Source organism: Conger conger, chromosome 12 (assembly GCF_963514075.1).
Source record: "Conger conger chromosome 12, fConCon1.1, whole genome shotgun sequence".
NCBI lineage: Eukaryota > Metazoa > Chordata > Actinopteri > Anguilliformes > Congridae > Conger > Conger conger.
In genome coordinates, this window is record NC_083771.1 from 7,721,325 (window position 1) to 7,743,549 (window position 22,225).

A 22,225-nucleotide genomic window follows, 5' to 3' on the forward strand; every position below is an offset into this window, starting at 1 on the left:
AACGAAAACTGGGCGGCACGGATGGTGCAGTGGGTAGCACTGCCGCCTCACAGCAAGGAGGTCCTGGGTTCGAATCCCCGTCGGCCGGGGCCTCTCTGTGCGGAGTTTGCATGTTCTCCCCGTGTCTGCGTGGGTTTCCTCCGGGTACTCCGGTTTCCTCCCACAGTCCAAAGACATGCACGTTAGGCTGATTGGAGAGTCTAAATTGCCCGTAGGTATGAGTGTGTGAGTGAATGGTGTGTGTGCCCTGAGATAGACTGGCGACCTGTCCAGGGTGTATTCCTGCCTTTCGCCCAATGTATGCTGGGATAGGCTCCAGCCCCCCTGCGACCCTGATCAGGATAAGCGGGTTCAGATAATGGATGGATGGATGGATGGATTTTGGAAAGGCTAATTGATTACACATTCATTATCTTTTTAGGCAGAACATTGTGATTGTTGGTTAAGAGTAAAGCACTTGAAATTTACTCCCCATTCTGATTTAATTTGTTTATACATTATTTTCAAGAAGCATTTCTTCAAAAGTATTCATAGGGAATTGTATAAGAAATGAAATCATGATGACAAAAATGAGTAGTGCAGGACTGTGGTCATGTTTGGTGCCCCAAAACGATGGATTTGATCTTTTAAAGAACTGAGCTGCACAGAAAATAAGACAAATACAATTAAACTGGGGTTTTAGGGCATCCACATGTTAGCAGGGGGATCTTAAAGTGGGTGTTTTGATTTACATGTGTTTTTACCAAACATACTTCGATTAAATAAAATCAAAGTATCTCGTTTGGATCGTCTATAGCCGGGCTTATAAAAAAAAGACAATGTTCTTTTTACCCCATCAGGGAAGAAGGCTCGCACCTTTGATCTGGAGGCTATCTTTGAGCAGACCCGGAGAACAGCAATCGAAAGGAGCAATAGAGCGTTAGGTGAGTGAGATTCTATGCATTTGAGCACAGTGTGAGTGTAGCTAACACAGTTGTGTGTGTGTGTGTGTGTGTGTGTGTGTGTGTGTGTTTGTGTGTTTGAGTGTGAGTGTAGTTAACAAAATTGTGTGTGTTTGTGTGTGTTTGTGCGTGTGCGCGAGTGTCTATGTGTGTGAGTGTGGTTATAGTTAACACAGTTGTGTGTGTATGTGTGTGAGTGTGGTTATAGTTAACACAGTTGTGTGTGTGTGTGTGTGTGTGTGTGTAGTTAACACAGTTGTGTGTTGCCTAGAGGAAAGACGACAGGATGAAGCCCAGCAGAAGGAAGCAGGGAGTTCTCAGAAGAGCAAAGTCAGACCGGTAGCTGCATCCACCTGCAGGGACAAACCTGCAGCAAAAACCTCAAGGTAAATCATTTAAATGTGCTTCAACACGGACAGTTAACGCCAGGATATAGGCTGCTTGTACAGGTTGTGAAACCTGGAAGTGAAATGGACAAGGTTGTTTTCAAGATTTTGAGATGAAAGAAAGCAAACACCCTTTCATGAAGGCTTTGTAGGTGGTTTGGTACTTTGCATGTAAAAAAAAAGGTCCTTACTCACCTTGATAGAAGTTATGCAGTCGACTGCAGCCTGTTTCAGGCATATGTTCAAATCTCCATTATCCTGAATTGAGCAGAAATGCAGAAATTATTATTTGCATTCTGAGTTGGGGAAAAAGGTTGATTGCCTTGATAGAACTTGAATGTAAAACCTTATAAGGTAAATGTAAAACCTGGGCGACCGGTTAAGATACATGATTGGGACACACAAGATCAGTGGTCCCCGGTGTACCCACAATAACATCCGCCCCTTGAGCAAGGCCCTTAACCGTGCATTACTCCAGGGGAGGATTGTCTCCTGCTTAGTCTAATCAACTGTACGTCTGTCTGGATAAGAGCTTCTGCCAAATGCCAGTAATGTATAATAGCCCTTCAGGTTTTTCTACCCAAATAGTTGTCCTCACAAACATGTATTTTCTTCTCCTCAGAAAATAGGATTTTTCTGCCAAGATAAATGTCCTCACAAAAAGGGTTTTTTCTGCGCAGATAACAGTGTCCTCACAAAATGGCCGCATTGCAGTTGGAGAATAGCCACTGACGTCCTGTCTTCCTGCAGGCCGCAGGAGAGTAGCAGCAGTGGGGACAGCAGTGATAGTGGTTCTGATTCCGACTCCAGCTCCGACCTCATTGGCCCCCCCATCCCCTCCAAGCTTGCTACCCACGGAGACCCCGACGACATTGTGGGGCCCCCACTTCCTCCGGGGTACAGAGGCAGTTTGGCGGACGATGATGATGACGAGGAAGACATGCAGGACGAAGACGATGACGTATGCGTGGTTTGGTATCGTCCTGGCTAAATGTTACGAACTGGTTCATTCATAACATTCATAAACTATACATTCAAACTTTAAATGCTTGAAGTGCAGGTCTATGGCATGCTTTGATATAGCAGATTTGGTGGTTCTTGTTCACATGATTAATATGTGCTTGTTGACTTTGCATAAATGTTAAATGAAATGCATTGGTTCTACCATTGTATTGTAAGCCAAGTTTACATCATGGCAGGGCCGCGAGGCATGATTCTTGGTGCCCATATTGGTGGCCATTTTGTTTAGTTTTTTTGTTCCTGGGTTCAATTGCTGTACGCCATTTGTATTTATTACTGTGCATTCTGGGTATTGAAGTAAAGTTTACAAGCCCATCGATGTTCTCTTTTTTTCCTTTCTCACAGAACCCAGTCAAAAGAATTCCAGACACGCATGAAATCACACTGCAGCATGGCACAAAAACGGTAAGACATCCTTTCATACTGTAAAAGCCATGCCAGGAGATTCAGTCATTGACTCCAGGGAATCATTAGCTACAAAACCTGTTTGCATGTTCTGTAATGTTTACCTTTATCAGAATGTTTACCTGTGACGGAATGTTTAATGTTTACCTTTATCAGAATGTTTACCTGTGTCCGAATTATTCATGTTTACCTTTGTCAGAATGTATACCTGAGATGGAATGTTTACCTGTGGCTGAATGTTGAATGTTTACCTGAGATGGAATGTTTACCTCTCACCTGTGACACTCAGGTATCCGCTCTGGGCTTGGACCCCTCGGGTGCTCGGCTGGTTACCGGGGGATACGACTATGATGTGAGATTTTGGGACTTTGCCGGGATGGATGCTGCTCTGCAGGCCTTTCCATCCCTGCAGCCCTGTGAGTGGTACGTTCAGTTATGTATTTTTCAATATTATCTAAATATTTTTTCTGTATCTATTAGCAAGACTCCATGTGTCACACCCTTTGTTAGTTTGTTTCTTTGCAAGTGTTGGTTTAGCTTAGCTATGTATTGCTAGCTGCATCTCTTTCAGGTTAGCTAGTTGGCCGCACAATTACGTACTTGATAGCTGCATGTTGAAAGTTAAATGATTAAAAGAGCCATTTCTCTCTAAGATGAAATTGTCGATCCAAGTTTTTGCTTTTCTTGATTATTTATTTCTGCAAAATTGGCAATGACCGAAATATTGTTCCATTTAAGTTTCTCCAGTACAATTGTACACGGTGGTCTCTCTATAGTTCTGCTGTAAATGGCAGCTTCTCTCTCTCTCTCTGATCTCCCTACAGCCACCAGATAAAGTCCCTGCAGTACAGCGTCACAGGCGATGTCATCCTGGTGGTTGCAGGCAGTGCTCAGGCTAAGGTCCTGGACCGGGATGGCTTCCCGGTTCTGGAGTGCGTGAAGGGGGATCAGTACATCGTGGACATGGCCAACACGAAGGTACGGTCATCGCCAAGAGGGTCCCTTTCACCCATAGAAGAGTAGGACCAGGGGGGCAATGTCGTATCGCAAACCTCTCTTGATATTATCTGAGGATTCGACCTGACGACATCGGAACCAATCGGATAACACGCTGGACAGACATCTTCCTTTCTGGAAAATAATTTGTCAGTATTTCTAAATGGCATTTTGTAAAACTTAGTTATTTGGCATACAGCTTTTCTCATAATGCATGGAAACTACGAGCACTCTTGTTCCTTCCCAGTGGCCTTTGCGATGGGTCATTGGTTTTCCACCAAGAGGAACAATTTAGAGGCGGGATGCACCAGTGAAATGTTCTTGAAATGGAGACAGAGCGAGTGATATTTGGTCCCAGAATGACAACGCTCGCTCTGTTTGTTGTCTAGACTTCATTGAAACAAACGTGTTCTATAGATTTATTTCTTGTCATTCGGCTGTTCATTTGCTAATGTTGCTTCATGTTTGGATTGGGTGTAAGTCAAGACCTGTTATAACAGTAGTGACCAGTACTTCCGCATTTGAATGTGTAGTTAGGAACATTGAAATGACATTTTTCTGGTCTTACAGCTTAAATGGTTAATATGTGTTCTGTTGCTTTATTCTCTGACATATTTCCATTGCCAGTGAAACGCTATTGAAGTGAGACATTTTTCTGACCCCTGAAACAGGGTCACACTGCAATGTTGAACAGTGGCTGCTGGCATCCAAAGATCAAGGAAGAGTTCCTGACGTGCTCAAACGATGGGTGTGTAAGAAGTCATACCCATGTAATCACCATGCATGAATATAATCCCACAATGAGTCCTAATAAGTGCTATTACCAGGCATGTCCTCAAAGTGGCACGGAGATGAAAATGAAATTCATGATTCAATTGGCACTTTATCATTTCATTTTCATGTTTTTCATTGCGTTTATTGCACCGTTCCACAGCCAGGCACTTATTCATGTATGTTTAAACCCCTCCGCTCCCCTCAGTACGGTGCGTACCTGGGACCTGAGTCCGTGTTCAAGCCCCGCTCCCTGCAGGGTAAGAGGGTCACCCCCACCTGCTGCTCCTACAGCCGGGACGGAAAGCTCGGCCAGTCGTAACTGTGATATTCCACAGAGTATCTGAACTGGAAGAGGTAGAGACAGAGACAGACATGGGTAGAGCAGTACACCAGTACAGCCAGGAGGGGGCGTTTGGCTCTGAACCGGAGAATAGGCCCATGGACACTCACAGAGGCCCCGAGGATGACACGACTGACCTTCCTGAGCCAGAGGGTGAGTCCAAAACTCTGCCTTCCAGGCGTGTTTAGACTGTTGGTATAACAGCATAACAAACATATTTATCTGAAAAAACACAAGGCTGCAATTTGTGCTGTCTTTGCGGCTTCCTCTCCCTGATATGGAAAATGTATCTTGTTAAAGTCGAGGTTTACACAGATGAGTCACTTCAGCATAACAGGCAATTTGCTGGCATCAGATTAACCAGCAGGGGTCGCCTAACAGCTGGGCCTCATCTTGCAACAGCGACCCCCAATGGCTGATGCGGGACCTGCAAGTGCACATGGTCATGATTTGTTTTGACAAAGATTTTTTAATGCTATTTTATTTGCTCGCTCTTATTTTATCTCTGTGAAACACCTTGGTTTTTTATTTGCAATAAGTGCTAAATGTTTACGTTTATTGCTTGCTCTGCTCTTATTCTCCTTAGCTACTATCAATTTCTCAATTCATTAGTGGCCCACTTGACTCCAATAGGACACCAAATTATATTTTAATTATACCAAATTATAAAATAAGTCCTATTCGTTTTTATTTAATTCATTAAATTCTGGTTTGAGACATTCTGACTTAAGCTTCAGGTATTCTGCTATGCCTCAAGGACCGTACATGAAATATTGATTGCAAGGATTTGAATGGCATTAATCCTTCTAGGTTCTTTCATTCCAGCAATCGCTTAAAATGTGCTGCTGTCAATGGATAAAACTGTGCACATTTAGTCAGTGACATTGAAAAGGCAATTCTGATCTTCTATGAATTGTAATGTTACATTTGATATGTGGTGAAAATACATGTGGGAGTCAGTCAGGCCTGTGTGTAGTTGCGCTTTAATGGTGGAGCCCGTGGTGGTGGCTGGAGGCCTCCACTGCCGATGTTCTCCTGGTCCAGCAGGGTTTGTAACGCTGTGGTCCTGTAGGTGAGAGCAGGAGAGAGGACGCTGTGTACACTTCAGGCTCCGCCTCCTGCATCTCAGTCCAGATCAAGACCGTCTCCCGGGGGCCGAGGCCTGCCCATGAGCAGGTATGACTCAGCCGGGGACCGTCAACTCCGGCCCTCAAATCCAAATCCAGCCCGGGTTTTCTTATCTCCCGGGTAATTACTGCTAAGGATTGGCCGGACAGTCTTCACACCTGACTCCCAGGGTTGCTGATCCCTGCAGTTGGCCCAACTCCAAATTAAAAACTCTTCAGTAGTAATGGACCAGTTTTTAATTATTTGAAGAGTCGGTTCTGTAATGTTTTGGAATGTTTTTTTCAAAATTCTAATGTTTGTATTTCTACATTCTAATTTGATCAATTCTATAATTGCTTTCAGTTGCCAGTAGCTATTGTTACTACAGCATTATAACGTCCAGTAAAGAAGATTCTAATCACATATTTGTAATACCCTCACACCCTCAAGGGCCATGTCTAATATTAACTGAGCTACATTTAAGTTGTTGAATAAAGAAGAAGTGCAGCCCCTTGCATTTAGGTCTGTTCCCCTTTTTGCATTCATGTTCACAGACACTGACCCTGGCGGATCTGGTGTCGGACAGAGAGGAGACCGAGGGAGATTCATCTCAGTTCAGTGCTTTTCGTTTTTCATTTTTTTCCCCGTCGTTCAATGAAATGATCATACTTCTCACATAGTATAGTTAGAAAATGTCATGCATGAAAGATTTAATATGATGCCATACTATGACACCACTGTAATAGGACGTGACTGTACCCTAGGTGTGTATGGAACCGAAGTTAGTCTTATGTAGCTTGGACAGATGCAAAGCCTCCTCCTGTGAGATTGTGTCCCCAAATGTTTTTAATCGGAAACTAAAGGATTCAGCCTCCCACTGAGAAGGAGGTTCATTATAACAGACTTAAAATAAGGTGATTCTGCTTCACTTGGTGCTGTCATAGCAGCCATGTTTATTTGATCAGTGGTTGCTGTATTTCGTGATCTGTGCTTTTTCCAAATTGTCTTCACACCTCTACAGCCAAACTAGTGTCGAGGTTCCAGACCCTGACCCTGCCCCTGCCCAGGAGCCAAACATCCAGGCGGGCCCTGTGCCAGGCCTGCATCCTGGGCCTCAAGTACCGAGTTTCCCCAGCAGCAGCACCTCGCAGCTGGGGAGGGGCCCTGAGGCGCTGCCTCCTCCAGCAGCAGCAGACCCCTTCAGGCAGCTGGTCCAGGATCAGATGTTCAGATTGGTGCAGGTGAATGTAACTGCACACCACTGAAAAACTACACATTGCACATGAAACATTCAGCAATAACACTTCAGGCTGCTGGCAAGTTGGTCCTGGGGACTGGAGTTGAGAAAGTTGTTTAGACTTTGAGTCATGCTCAAGGCTTGGGTTAAATTTCAGTTCAGTCATTTTGCGAAATTAAATAAAATTCATGGCTTGAAAAATTCCCTTCAGTTTATTTCCCCCATTTCAACACCCCCAAAGTGGCAAGCTAAAAATGTACAGTCCCAAGCAAGCGCTAGCATCTGCCTACTGGTGTAGGTAGTATGCACCTAATAGCTACTGCTAACATGCTAGCTACTGAAATATATCGTTCTCCAGTATTTTCTTCATAAAGTGGAACTATAATCTACACAATTAAATCTACGAAGGGTGACAGACTCCACTCATAGAGAGCAGCAGTGACTTCAGGTATATGTGGTTTAATTTCAATCAGCAGCCATTCAAGGCCTTGGGGTGTGTCTACAAGATCAATTTTAATGCCCCTGGAAACCGGCAGACACTGTGGTCCTCCAGGTCATGTTCACAGTTCCCCACGGTTTGTGTTTCTTTTTCCTCTCTCTCCCGCCAGTTCCAACAGATGAGCTTCATCAGCCTCCTGCAAACTGTGGCCGCCTCCTTCCCCAATCCGTCCCAGTTAAACCAGAATCCCATTCCCACTGATCATCTGTCCCAGTTAAACCAGTCCCATTATCCCATTCCCACAGCCAATCTGCCCCCATTAGACCACACCCAGTACCCCATTCCCACAGAAAATCTGCCCCAGTTAAACCAGTCCCAGTACCCCATTTCCCCAGCTAATCTGCCTCCATTAAATCACCCCCAGTACCCCATTCCCCCAGCTAATCTGCCCCCATTAAATCACCCCCAGTACCCCATTCCCCCAGCTAATCTGCCTCCATTAAATCACCCCCAGTACCCCATTCCCCCAGCTAATCTGCCCCCATTAAATCACCCCCAGTACCCCATTCCCACAGCCAATCCGCCCCGATTAATCCAGACCCACCAGCCAGGCGCTCCATTTTTCCCACCCAGACCAGACCCACACCAGTTTGGACCTCAGAACCAGGGCCCGGTCCCCACGCCTCAGCCCCATGCACTGGAGCGTCTCCACACGGAGCAGAACCTCGGGCCGGACCCAGAGACCCAGCCGTGGGCAGGACAGGCCGATGAGCTGGAGCTTCTCCACTCTGTGAGCCCCAGCAGTGAGAGTCCGAGCCTGGGCAACATGGAGAGCCTCAGTGAGGTAGCTCGTCATGGCCTGCCTGCTGTCTGAAGCTCAAGTGATTACAATGAAATGTCTGAAAAGGGCCGGTGTGGGCCCAGCACCGCTCCTCCTGATTCTATTTCTCAAGGTCTTGATTGAGACCACGATTAGTTAATTTGTGGAATCAGAGGTCTTCCTCTCGTGTCGAGGGTCTTTCAGCGCACTTATCCCTGGTTATGGGTATGCACTTTGCACTTTGTCGTACGTCGCTCTGGATAAGAGCGTCTGCCAAATGCCATTAATGTAATGTAATGTAATGCCTTAGTGCAGGGCTAAAACAAAAACCTGCACCCACTCCAGCTCAGATGAGATGAGACTGGACACCCTGTACTAAATTACTTGATTACATTTTCTGAACCTAATTTTAAAACTTGAGAACTGCTTGATTTTCTGCCATTTATGATGTTTCCATGGCACGTTTATAGTGATCACGACGCGACTATGATTCATTTCTGTCGCTGTGGCTCTCCAGGAACTTCCTGTCCGTTTGGAGGAACTGAGGGGAACCCAGACGGAGAGGGGAAGCGCCTGCGTTACCCCCGTCCGCCACCAGGGGCTGGCGCTGCTGTGTGCCGCTGGCTCGAGCGCTACTCCTCCTCCGGCACCCACAGGATTAAAACTGCTGCAGCTGCCCCCGCGCTCCTCCTTGCCCCCCCCTGCTGTCCCCACAGGCCTCCTCTACAGCTCTGCCGTGCCCCCCCTCCCAAGAGAGGCGTTTGTGCACCCCCGCGCAGACCCCCCCGTCCTGCCCAGAGAGGGGGGCAGGGGGTGGCGGAAACCGGCCCAGCGGGCATTCGAGGTTCCGCCGGACCAGAGCGTCCGTCAGGTGGCGCAGCCCAAACTCCTGGACGGCCCAGGGCAGGGAAGTGGTCAGGGTGGCCCCCTCCAGCTGATCCTCGCTCCCCCGTCCCACCGGCAGCCCCTGCCCCGCGGCCTCCCGCTGCTGCGCTTTCACCCCGAGCCCCGCCTGCCTGCCCCTCCCGCCCCCTTCACCACCCCCGCCACGCCTCTGATCTCCGTGCCCAGCCCTCCAGGGTTTCCTGAGGTCCCAGGCCACCCAGCGTTCCCAGCGTTCAGCTCTGGCATTCAGCTGCTTCAGAGGGCCCCCGATCAGCCAAGCAAGGTGTCGCACACGTACTGTACACAGTACAGCACACAAATCCAATACACGGCACCGCATGCTTACTGCGTCCTGTAACGCACACTCTCTCCAGGCCCAGCAACACGTACCTGAACAGTCATATCCCATCAACAAATCTCCAGGCCCGATACGGTGGCAGGCTGGTTAGGAACAGAATTCAGAGATCATTATTCATCACTAGATCAGGAGTGTGCTGCAACACGTGCATGTGATGCCAACCGCCACTTATCATACTCAAGTGCATGAGGGTCTCCTTCTGCCAACGCCTCCCATTCACCATAAAGCTCTGGACACACACAGATACACACACACACACACACACGCATACACGCACACACACACACACACACACGCGCACACACACACACACACACACACACGCACACACACATACATGCACACACACGCACACACACACACACGCGCACACACACGCACATACATGCACACACGCATACACACACGCACACACACACGCACACGCACACGCATACACACACACGTACACACACACACGCACATACACACACACACACACACACACACACACACGCACGCACGCACGCACATACACACACACACACACGCACGCACATACACACACAATCCAGAGTTTTCCTCACTATGCCTCCCGCTCACCGTCTCGCCCCTCTGCAGGTGCTCCTGGGGCGGGTGGCGTGGGCTCCAGAGTGTGGGGAGAGGGCTGGGCCTCGCCTCCTCACCATGGCCTCCCAGGCCCACCCTGCTCAGGATACACTCGCCTCCAGCAAAAGGTAAATTCTCTGCTCGCTCATGTGAGGTCAGACATATGTGATCTGAGTTAGGGGTGCACGATATGAGGAAAATATGCAATATGCGATAACATTGTTGAATATTGCGATGACTTTGCGATAAGTGAACAATTGTGCACAGTTTTAATGTGTTCCTGCTTTAGGTACATTGCTACTGCCCACTGAATGCAAATAAATTAATACTTTATTCCCAACATGCTTTTATTGAACAAAATTGCAGCCAATCAATTTAACAGGACATCAATTTAAATAAATACTATTCATAACAGTTCAAGCAGTCTTTTGTGATGTGTTTATTGCACATGTTCATATTTCGATGGTGATCAATATGCAATATATGGTGCAGCCCTAATGGTGATGTCACAACCACAGCTGGTGATAGAAAGCAAGAGTTCTAGAACACTGACTTGGAATTTTGAGAACTTTCCAAATGGCCTCCTCTTCAAAGGGTTAAAGGTATCGGCTCCCAACTAGAGCCTGACGTCCCAATTTCTACCCCTATTTGGATTGGCCAATCATCTGCAACGGTAGATGTGTGAACCCTACTTCATGTTGGGGAGAGTGTAGACCTCCAGGGTGTCTGATGTCCCATCCAGTTTAGAGTCGGTGCTGTCTGTGCTCATAAAGGTATGTTTTTAGAAGTGCTTTAGATGTGTGGTGTTCGAGGTCCTTCACAGTTTAGAGTCGGTGCTGTCTTTTGTCCGCAGGCAGAAGAGGAGGGAGGAGAGGGAGCAGGAGGGACAAAGCAGAAGCCTTGGCAGACCGGAGGATTCCAGCATCTCTCCGACAGAGGTACGGTGTCAGCGCTCCTTCGCCATAACCTGTTAACCAACGGAACACCACTCTTTTATACCATGCCTCCAATCTCAATATGAGCCTAAAATTTAAGATGGAGCCCTGCTGTCTCATAGTCATTGGTAAAGGCGTTCCGTGGGCTGCTTGACACTTTTCCTGTTTTATTACTGTAGGCTGATAAAGCTGAGCCATCAGGGTCAGCGCTGGAGGAAGACATGGTTGACGGTGAGCTTCTTCATGAAGGCAGCTGTGATCTGCTCATTCATCCCTTCAGCCAGCTTCACTGAGACCTGTTTACGGCACGATCCCAGTACAATGGTCTAAATTAAATATCAAAATATAAGTGTCTATTTCAAAGCCACAAAAGATAACTGTTGTACAAAATGGCACTCAACCCCTTCCCTGTTCATATTAATAACCAGTATGTCTGCAATTGTTATTAATTAGTCAATGCTTCTGACTGGTATCGCTGAAATTATGCTCCCTTAATGTTCTGACATTTGAAAACGCCATTAAAATAACATGTCATTCAAATTTTCATGGTGAAGATTTTCATCTTCATATATGGAAAGTACAAATATGCTTCTAGAGGTGCTCTCACAGATTATAATGTGCATTGAGCGTATTGATCTGATCGGGTTGATCTGTGCCAGTGTTGCCTGCTAACTGAACCTAGCGCTGGTGTTCGGCCTTTTCCTCCCAGAGTCGGGCAGCTCCGTGCTGGCCGGGCCGGACCTGATCTCCAGGGCTCTGTCCACTGCAGCCGAGCTCCACGCCTTCGCCAGCACGCAGAAGAGACCGCCCCAGCTCCACGATGCCAGCACCAACACCGACTCCGGTATTGTGTCTGGTCCTGTCTTTACGTTATATTATTATGTTATGCTATGTCGCCCCCTGCTTCCGTTATCATGGAGGGGAAACCTTTTCATTCTGGTTTTTCACGTTCTTGTAGGCTGTCCAGATTGTACGCTGTTTATATTTTGATATGAAATTGAAACTTAACTTTCAGATTTAAACCACTGTTACTTTGGAAAGTAGCCTTTTGCCATTATATTTGAGAAATCCTTAGATGTTTGAATGCTCTCATACTGGCCCTAGGCCAGGTCGTACTGCAGTGAAACTACAAATGAGTGAATCCCAGGAGTGTGCTGGGTAAAATGCGTTGCTGGCGATGTCACGATTTAGGCTCGTACGATTACTTTCACGCTAACGTCCTGCGGCAGAAATGACTGTGGGTGAGTGTGATTGCTTCTCTCTGGCACCCCCAGCAGGTGCGGTGCAGGTAGAGACCGCTGCAGCAGCCTGTCCTGGTGTACTCCTGAACCTGCAGTTCCCCCGGGAGGCTGAGACCGCGGTCCAGCAGGGACCGGACACGGTCAGATTGACATTTTTATTCATTAAATAGCATCACTTGCAGACCTGGGTAAATTACATAATTGTTTTGGATTCAAACACTTTTCTGTGCTCAATTGATCTTGCCTGGTGCAATTGAGCCAACCAGAAAAGTATAGAATCCAGAACAATTACGTAATTGACCCAGGTCGTATGTTTTATATGGTCATACGCTGGCCATGTATGCTTGTATGCTATGCTATGCTTCACTGAGCTTGTCTGGTGTATTGGAACCTATGAAATACTCTCAAGAAATGCGAACCCCACCTTCTGGTCCTCTTGGTTAGCTCAATTGCACCAGGCAAGATCAATCGAGCACAGAAAAGTGTTTGAATCCAAGACAATTACTTAACTGAGCCTGGTCTAGTAGCTACAGGCCTACTGGACATGGCAATTATGTGTCCAATAACATGAAGAATGGCTTCCCTCAGGTCAGCGCAGGACGCCACTTCATCAACGTGATTAATCTGGAGGACGAGGATCTGCTGGAGCACCTGCCCTCCCGCCAGGCTTCTGCCTCCCCGACCGGGCCGACCTCCACCCCCGTCTCCCCCCACACCCACCGGCCTGGAGCTCCTGTCCCAAATCACACCTCCACTGAGCAAATGACTGTGGAGACTGTGTTAGACACACAGCTGGGTAACTCTAACCCTGACCTTCTAAACACTAGACACAACTCTAACCCTTCAGAACATTGAGAAATTACTGTGGAGACTGTGCTAGAGACACTGCTGGGTAACTCTAACCCTAGAGATCCATCCACACCAAGAACTATAACTATGAAGCAAACTATAAATATGTAGTTTAGTGTAGTGGGTGTCCACACCACAACTATAATGACAACGCTAATGATGGACAATTTTTTTGATCACTTTCAGAGCAATTTTTTTTTCAGCTGCATAAACGATTGATACACAGACAGCCAATCAAAATCCATCCAGATTTACAAGGTGTCATGTTCAAAATGGCAGATGACAGAGCCGGGAGACTATTTACAGAAAGTTATGGTTCATCAGCATGGATACTCACATCGTTATTGCAGGAGTTATAGTTTTTGGTGTGCACGGGCCTTAAACCTTCTGAATACTGAGTAAATGACAGTGGAGGCCATGGTAGACACACAGATGGGTAATTCTCCAGTCCCTGTGACACTGAATGGTTCATTGTATGTGTCAGTTAGCTTCTGCTTGGTTCACAGCCCATTACAGATGCTACTCTCATACAATTCAGTAAGCCTTGAAGCTTTAAAAGTAATTTTTTTTTTAAAGTTCCGTTTTTTAGGTTGCCATTATTTAGGTTGTGGTCAATGGTTTCATTGAGTTACTTTTGAATATTCATTTTAGTTTGAAAATACATGAGGACAATCTCAAGTTTGCAGCCTGATTTGTCGTTTGTCCCGTGGGCTTGTATTGTGTCTGTAATTTCACTGGCGAATTCAGGTCTGCACGCCTCCTATCTATTGCCGTGTGTTACACCCGTCTACAAGGCACAGCTTCGCTCTGTAATTTCACACCGGGAATGATCCGTTTGCTTCTTCCAGAACCCAGTGAGAGGCCCAGTCCCCCTGTGATACCGGGCCTGTGGGGCATCTCTGAACCCGGCCAGGATAAGGAGCCACTCGGGCTACTCGTGGAGATAGAGGTGCGTAGCCCACCCCTGCTGCCCGGATTACGATCTCCCAGGAATTTGAAAAAGGATAGACTCTTTATTCAAAGTCCAAATGAGGCAACACTACTGTGGGAATGCTAATGCTAAATGCTAATCCAATAGAATAACAGTGAAGGCACTGGTCCTGGTGTTGGTTTAAAAAGATTTGCTGTTGTGAATGTGTTAAACAGATGTTTTGTTTTGTCTTGTTTTTCCTGCTTACAAATTCAGTTTAGTGTCGCCCACCCGATGAGTTTGCCAGAATTATTTTTTGGTCTGGGGCAGAAGGGGTTAATCGCAAGCCATTTTGTTGGTAGGCCACACACAAACTTTAATGAACTAGGAATCTCTGTTCTTTTTCGAATAAAACTTAAGTGTCAAAAGTCTTCAGACTGTCACTTCAGCACATGTTAATGCTTTTTTCTTGTCTAAACTGGTCCTATGACCAAGTTATGATGCCGTTTAAACGTATCGCCCCCATCCGTGCCCACCCGACTTTGTGTCTGTGCTGTTTCTAGAAGTTTCTGTCCGATACGATGTGTGTTTGTCACCCTCCAGCCTCTCAGCCTCCCCAACTCTTCGCGTCTCGGTCTGGGCCTCAGGGACTCTTTGGGCCTCAGTGTGAGCTTCAGGGACGTGGAGGAGCAGAGCACCAGCAGCAGGGGTGGTGTGGGAAGATCAGCAGACGGTAAGAGGCAGCATGCATCGTCGCAAAGCCACGTTAGTATACAATGCTGTGTTTTCAGTAGCCAAAGCAAAATCCCAATTCTTTTAGAGGGGGATCTCATAGCTGTTACCTGTGCTGCAGGTGTGAGGGTCCAGTTTATTAGTTCCTTTTCAGGAGCTCTTTCCTGTTTTCATAGCTGTCCAATCAGGGTATCCCGTCAAATGTTACCTTTAGGCCTTTAAAGGGTTTCTGGACTTTCTCACTGTGTCACTTGTGCCTAGTTAAGTAATGAGGTGAAATGACAACAATTAAATTTAGCCTTTCATTTAATCTCTGCATTGAATGCCACAACTTTGTCAGAGCAAGCTACCTGCTAGCCTCTGCAAGACATCACTTGTTTACTGAGGGCTAAAATTGTACATTTCTTTTGCAGCTTTTGATTCCATGATGGAAAGGTCTGGAAAGTAAGTGTGTGCTGCATTCAATCCATATACTGTGTGCTAAAGTAGAACGCTCTGTCCCCCTTCCACACATTCTCATTGATATAGCGCCTTTATCCAAAGCGCTGTACAATTGATGCTTCTCATTCCCCCTTTCATACACACACACAGACACACACACACTCACACTCCAACGGTGATTGGCTGCCATACGAGGTACCAACCAGCTTGTCAGGAGCAATTGGGGGATAGGTGTTTTGCTCAGGGAAACTTCGACACAGTCAGGGCAGGATCGAACCGGCAGCCCTGGTGCAACGACTGCTCTTACCATCATGAACCAATGTCGCCCCATATCACCATATCAGGACAGTATCACACACTATGCTGTATCGCACACGATCCTGTATCACATACTATCCCCATGTTACACACTCTCCCCGTTTTGCACCGTTTCACCCAGCCTCTGACCCCTCAGGTTTTCAGACGGGCCTCTGGACCTGAGTGACACGGGCGACACCCTGACAGAGTTGGGCGGGCTGAGAGGTGCCTCCACCTATTCACTCGGCCCATCAGACTCACTGAGAGACAGGTTTCTCAGGTAACAGCCCAGTGGGAGCCAATCAATACTCCTAATCACTCAGCATATTCCAGTCACATACATGATGCACAACTGTGTGTTAGCAGTTCGCTGGTCGAGAGTTTGACGATGTTAAAACGTCCCGATTAATTTCTGGTGAATTTCAGACTCGAGTCAAATCCATCATTGTTTTGGATTCAAATACTTGTCTGTCTGGTCTGGTTCATCTCTACTCTGTAATAGATGGGGTGAGCAGAACAACGTGGGGGTGGAGGAGGAGGAGCAGCGAGAGGAACTGCGGGCATGGATGAAGAAGAAGCAGAAAGAAAGGATTGCAGAATACCGCAGACAGAGGGAGGAGAAGAGAGAGCAAGAGCACCGGCCCTTCACACCTTCGTCCACTCAGGTCAGGCTGTGCATCGTGGTCCCAGCTGACCCAGCTGACCCTGCTGACCCTGCTGACCCTGCTGACTCTGCTGACTCTGCTAACCCTGCTGACTCTGCTGACCCTGCTGACCCTGCTGACCCTGCTAACCCTGCTGACTCTGCTAACCCTGCTAACCCTGCTGACTCTGCTAACCCTGCTGACCCTGCTGACTCTGCTAACCCAGCTGACCCTGCTGACTCTGCTGACCCTGCTAACCCTGCTGACTCTGCTGACCCTGCTGACCCTGCTGACCCTGCTGACCCTGCTAACCCTGCTGACCCTGCTGACCCTGCTGACTCTGCTAACCCTGCTAACCCTGCTAACCCTGCTGACCCTGCTAACCCTGCTAACCCAGCTAACCCTGCTGACCCTGCTGACCCTGCTGACCCTGCTAACCCAGGTAACCCTGCTGACCCTGCTGACCCTGCTAACCCTGCTGACCCAGCTGACCCTGCTGACCCTGCTAACCCAGCTAACCCTGCTGACCCTGCTGACCCTGCTGACCCTGCTAACCCAGCTAACCCTGCTGACCCTGCTGACCCTGCTAACCCTGCTGACCCAGCTGACCCTGCTAACCCAGCTAACCCTGCTGACCCTGCTGACCCTGCTAACCCTGCTGACTCTGCTAACCCTGCTGACCCAGCTGACTGTGCTAACTAACCCTCCTGTCCCTGCTAACTCAGCTAACTCAGCTAATCTGCTAACTCAGCTAACTCACAAAACAGCCAGAGAACTGATGAGAACAAAACTGGGTTTTTGTCATAAACTTATCAAAGTATTTTAAATGCAAGCAGCCATACAACCATGCACCCTTCTCCTGCCGAATGGCTGAAGCTAAGCAGGTGTGGGCTTGGTCAGAACTTGGATGGGAGACCTCCTTGGAAAACTAAGTTGCTGCTGGAAGTAGTGTTGGTGGGCCAGTAGGGGACGATCTTCCCTCTAGTGAAATAAATCCCAATGCCCCAGTGCAGTGATGGGGACACTGTGCTGTCGGAGATGCCGTCTTTCAGATGAGATGTTAAACTGAGGTCCTGACTCACTGTGGATATTATTATTAATATTATTAAATATGGCTAGTTTTTTTTCTCAGGGTCTGCATATGTCTGAAAATAATATCAGACCTTGACTCAACTGTCTCTGACCAAACCTAAGGTTACTGGCCTGACCCAAGGTACACTGAATAACAAGCCGTGTCTTTAACGCTACCTTCCTTTAATTAGTCATTAATATGCTTCAAATAGGCTAAATAGTGGTCTAAATAGTATTGTATGTATTTACGTTAATCTGCTCTGTCTACAGAATCTGACCTCCAGAGATCTTTCTACCAACAAGAAAATGAAGGAAAAGAAGGAAAAGTGAGTGCTTCATGGAACCATTTTACCTTACAGACTCACTTTTGACAAACTGTACCCACAAATATATATATATATATATATATATTCATGTGCCTATATTCACCAACATAACTGCCATTTTAACTCTTAAAGAAGATTTTGTGTTTTTGTAGTTTGTACTGTCGGCACTTCTGATCATGGCAGCCATTTTGGAGCACTGTATGTGTCGAGGTCTGTGTGTTTAATGTTGTTTGTTGTCGAGCAGGACATTGCTGCTGGAACACCACACCCTCAGAGCCCGAGAGGCCTGTAGCTTGATTACAGAGCTGCTCAAGCCGTCCCCAGCCCTGCCCACCCTCACCAAGGCCCAGCCCTCACAAAGCACCAATCAGAGCAGCCGCAGGCCCAAGGCCCAGCCCTCACAAAGCACCAATCAGAGCAGCCGCAGGCCCAAGGCCCACCCCTCACAAAGCACCAATCAGAGCAGCCGCAGGTCAGCAGCTTTCTGTGCCGTTATTACCTTTAAAAGTATTAAGGACGCTGTGCACTCAAAATATGATTTCTTTATAAGTTGTAAGTTATATTGGTAAATTATAGGTATACAGACGCTGCGACTTTCAGTTGTGATCATTAAGATCATTCATTATTATTTTTTATCCTGAGTTCCTCCAATTGTAGTTGTGTGAGTGCTGGGAGTTGTAGTTGTGTGAGTGCTGGGAGTTGTAGTTGTGTGAGTGCTGGGAGTTGTAGTTGTGTGAGTGCTGGGAGTTGTAGTTGTGTGAGTGCTGGGAGTTGTAGTTGTGTGAGTGCTGGGAGTTGTAGTTTTGTGAGTGCTGGGAGTTGTAGTTGTGTGAGTGAGTGTAACCAGGTCGGAGGGCTGTGTGTGTTCCAGGGCTGCTCCTCACGGCTACAGCAGGCCTGAGGGGAGGAGGGGGAGGGACGCTCTGTTCCACACATCTGCCTCTCCTGGGAGGACCGCAGGAGTACGGAGCATATCTGCCCAGCGTGGAGAACATCAGCCCACCACCCGCCGTCTGCACAGACCTGGTGAGCTGTTCTCTGGGGGTTCAGGCCTGGTGCCTTTCTGCTGCTCTGTAAATCATAAATAATCATTTGTTATTTAGTTGAATTTGGCATTTAGTTTATCCAAATCGACTTAGGGTTGATTAGACTAAGCAGCAATGTGGGGTTAAGGGCCCAACAGCTTCACGGATCTTAGTCTTCTGTAAAATATTTCTGTATGAAAAAAACATTGAATTGCCCTCACATATAGGGGTGGCAGGGTATCCTAGTAGTCGGGTGTTTGACAAGTAACTGTAGAATTGCTGTTTCGAGCTCCTGGGGGCACATGACCTGCCATCCACTGAGGAGATATTTTAAAAAGTAGTACGGCTTGTTTTTACGATTTGATCAATTGGCAAGTGACTAGAGTAAGACATGTTTAATCTTGAAGCATTAAAAGTGTAGGATGGTATGCTGTAACTCTTTCTGTAACTCCTTGTGGCTCCTGCAGGTGCACTCCCAGATGCCCGTCTGACGAGATGGGGTGTACAAGACACCAGGGGCAGGAGACCGGGCAAAGGTTTGCCCCCTTAATTAGAGCAATTTAATTAACCACTGAAAACATCCTCTGTGTGATTCTGTACCAGTGGGAATATCATGGTGTAATTGTTTCATTGGCTGGACAATGGGAATAGGTTTTGACTAGTTTGGGAATATCATGGTGTCATTTTCTCATTGGCTGGATTATGGGAATAGGGTTTGACAGGCTTGGGAATATCAAGGTGTAATTTTCCCATCGGCTGGATAATGGGAATGGGTTTTGACAGGCTTTGGAATATCATGGTGTTATTTTCTCATAGGTTGGATATTGAGAATGGGATTTGACGGGTTTGGGAATGTCATGGTGTAATTGTCCTGTAGGCTGGATGAAGGGAATAGGTTTTGATAGGCTTGGGAATATCATGGTGCAATTGTCTCATAGGCTGGATAATGGGAATAGGTTTTGATAGGCTTGGGAATATCATGGTGTAATTGTCCCGTAGGCTGGATGAAGGGAATACGGCCACCCCTGAAGGAGGACAGGATGAGAAGAGAGAGGGAAGTGAGAGAGGAGGTGGAGGAGGAGAGTGATGACGAGCAGCTCCTGAGCCCATGGAACCCTCCTCTGGAGATCCGACGCTTGCTTGGCCTGGACAAACAGGTCAGACTTGACTACACTACACTACACATCTCCATTAACCCCCACAAACATCACTGTAGTCTTCATCTGCATTAACCCCCACAAACATCACTGTAGTCTTCATCTGCATTAACCACCATACACATGACTGTAGTCTTCATCTGAATTAACCACCATACACATGACTGTAGTCTTCATCTGCATTAACCACCATACACATGACTGTAGTCTTCATCTGCATTAACCACCATACACATGACTGTAGTCTTCATCTGCATTAACCCCCATACACATGACTGTAGTCTTCATCTGCATTACCCCCCATACAGATGACTGTAGTCTTCATCTGCATTAACCACCATATACATGACTGTAGTCTTCATCTGCATTAACCACCATACACATGACTGTAGTCTTCATCTGCATTAACCACCATACACATGACTGTAGTCTTCATCTGCATTAACCCCCATACAGATGACTGTAGTCTTCATCTGCATTAACCCCCATACACATGACTGTAGTCTTCATCTGCATTAACCCCCATACAGATGACTGTAGTCTTCATCTGCATTAACCACCATACACATGACTGTAGTCTTCATCTGCATTAACCAGCATACACATGACTGTAGTCTTCATCTGCATTAACCACTATACACATCACTGTAGTCTTCATCTGCATTAACCCCCAGACAGATGACTGTAGTCTTCATCTGCATTAACCACCATACACATGACTGTAGTCTTCATCTGCATTAACCCCCATACAGATGACTGTAGTCTTCATCTGCATTAACCACCATACACATCACTGTAGTCTTCATCTGCATTAACCCCCATACACATGACTGTAGTCTTCATCTGCATTAACCACTATACACATCACTGTAGTCTTCATCTGCATTAACCCCCATACACATGACTGTAGTCTTCATCTGCATTAACCCCCATACACATGACTGTAGTCTTCATCTGCATTAACCCCCATACAGATGACTGTAGTCTTCATCTGCATTAACCACCATACACATGACTGTAGTCTTCATCTGCATTAACCACCATAGACATGACTGTAGTCTTCATCTGCATTAACCACTATACACATGACTGTAGTCTTCATCTGCATTAACCACCATACACATCACGGTAGTCCTCGTACTGTCTAGACCACAGATATCAACTCCAGTGCTGGGGGGCCACAGTGACTGCTGGTTTTTAGGTTGTTCCTGGCACCAGTGGTTCATTCAAGTCATTGATTGGCTAAATAATCCACACATCTTGTTCTCAAGGCCACAATTGACAGCTGATTGAAAGCCCCACAGTCACTGTGGCTCCCTGGGAATTTAGTTTGACAACCCTGCTTTAGATACATCCAGATCCTTCATGTGGGGGGATATGTCTCCTTTACATACCTAATTAAGGCTTAAAGGTTTTTATATTCAATCATAACAATCTCGGCCCTTGCTTATCCCTGGCTTTTTGTAGATGGATAGATCTTCGTAAGTGGTTGAATACTAATGCTCTTCATGGGTGTAAGTGGGATAGGATGTCACCCTGGTGTATGGTGCTCTCTCCTCAGGGCTCTGTGGAAGAGCGGAGTGGAGCTCCAGGGAGTGGAGCTGGAGTCTGGCTGAAGGGGCTGGACAGGGACTCCCCCTCTGAGAGCACTGGCAGTATCCTCAGCAAACTGGACTGGACCGCCATCGAGAAGATGGTGGCCGAGGAGGACCAAGTCTGATCCAAAGATAATTTATATTGTGTGTGACAGTTAAACTGTCACATCTCTCAGGTTTACAGTTGTTGAATTGTAATATGAATTTTTCTATTTTGTTTTGGTACTTTAAGTGCTCTGTACTGTCAGTAAATACTGTAAATGTGATTGTGAGTGTGACCTTTAATGTTTTTTGAATGTGTGATTGAGTATCAGTCACAAAGAATGCCATAAATCTCTTTTAAAAATGATGCCTTATACAAGGAGCCTGTGGTGGTGCTAGTGCCATTGGTGTTTCCAATAAAACATTTTAAAACCAACATTTAACAGATTGGAATGTCCTTAAAGATGGCGGACAGACAAAGTCAGAGGAGATAAAGACTGGAATGAGCCCCAGGCGTTTGCACCAGACCATACTTGTCTGTGCTCAATTGATCTTGCCTCTTGCAGTTGAGCCAACCAAGAGTACCAGAAGGCAGGGATTGCTGTTTTTTACAGTATTTAATAGGTTCCAATACACCAGACAAGCTCAAAGAGGTGTAGAAAAGTATGTGAACCCAAAACACCTACAAATTTGACCCAGGCCTGGTCAGCACCAGGGACCGGTC

At 46.8% G+C, this 22,225-nt stretch overlaps 1 protein-coding gene and 1 pseudogene across 1 annotated transcript; both read left to right on the forward strand.

Moving 5' to 3' along the window:
• Window positions 1–1,227: 1,227 nt before the first annotated feature.
• Window positions 1,228–4,841, forward strand: LOC133141457 (WD repeat-containing protein 70-like; annotated as a pseudogene).
• Window positions 4,842–4,894: 53 nt separating this feature from the next.
• Window positions 4,895–21,937, forward strand: LOC133141458 (nascent polypeptide-associated complex subunit alpha, muscle-specific form-like). Its single transcript, XM_061262031.1, has 23 exons — window positions 4,895–5,015; window positions 5,935–6,038; window positions 6,524–6,582; window positions 6,991–7,210; window positions 7,815–8,489; window positions 8,983–9,633; window positions 10,309–10,424; window positions 11,150–11,234; window positions 11,411–11,462; window positions 11,941–12,075; window positions 12,506–12,612; window positions 13,061–13,268; window positions 14,170–14,270; window positions 14,835–14,964; window positions 15,377–15,407; window positions 15,859–15,981; window positions 16,204–16,366; window positions 17,687–17,742; window positions 17,987–18,214; window positions 18,695–18,768; window positions 19,235–19,303; window positions 19,767–19,924; window positions 21,486–21,937. Exons 1-23 carry the CDS (start codon window positions 4,895–4,897, stop codon window positions 21,642–21,644), a joined length of 3,825 nt encoding a protein of 1,274 aa, XP_061118015.1. The 3' UTR covers window positions 21,645–21,937.
• The last annotated feature ends 288 nt before the right edge of the window (window positions 21,938–22,225 follow it).

Bases quoted from the DNA above. Each gene is read 5' to 3' on its own strand.
- LOC133141458 (XM_061262031.1), top strand. From the start codon at position 4,895: ATGGGTAGAGCAGTACACCAGTACAGCCAGGAGGGGGCGTTTGGCTCT. The intron at 15,408-15,858 runs GTAAGTGTGTGC...CTGACCCCTCAG, and splicing joins ATGATGGAAAGGTCTGGAAA to GTTTTCAGACGGGCCTCTGG. The intron at 19,304-19,766 runs GTTTGCCCCCTT...ATTGTCCCGTAG, and splicing joins GGGCAGGAGACCGGGCAAAG to GCTGGATGAAGGGAATACGG.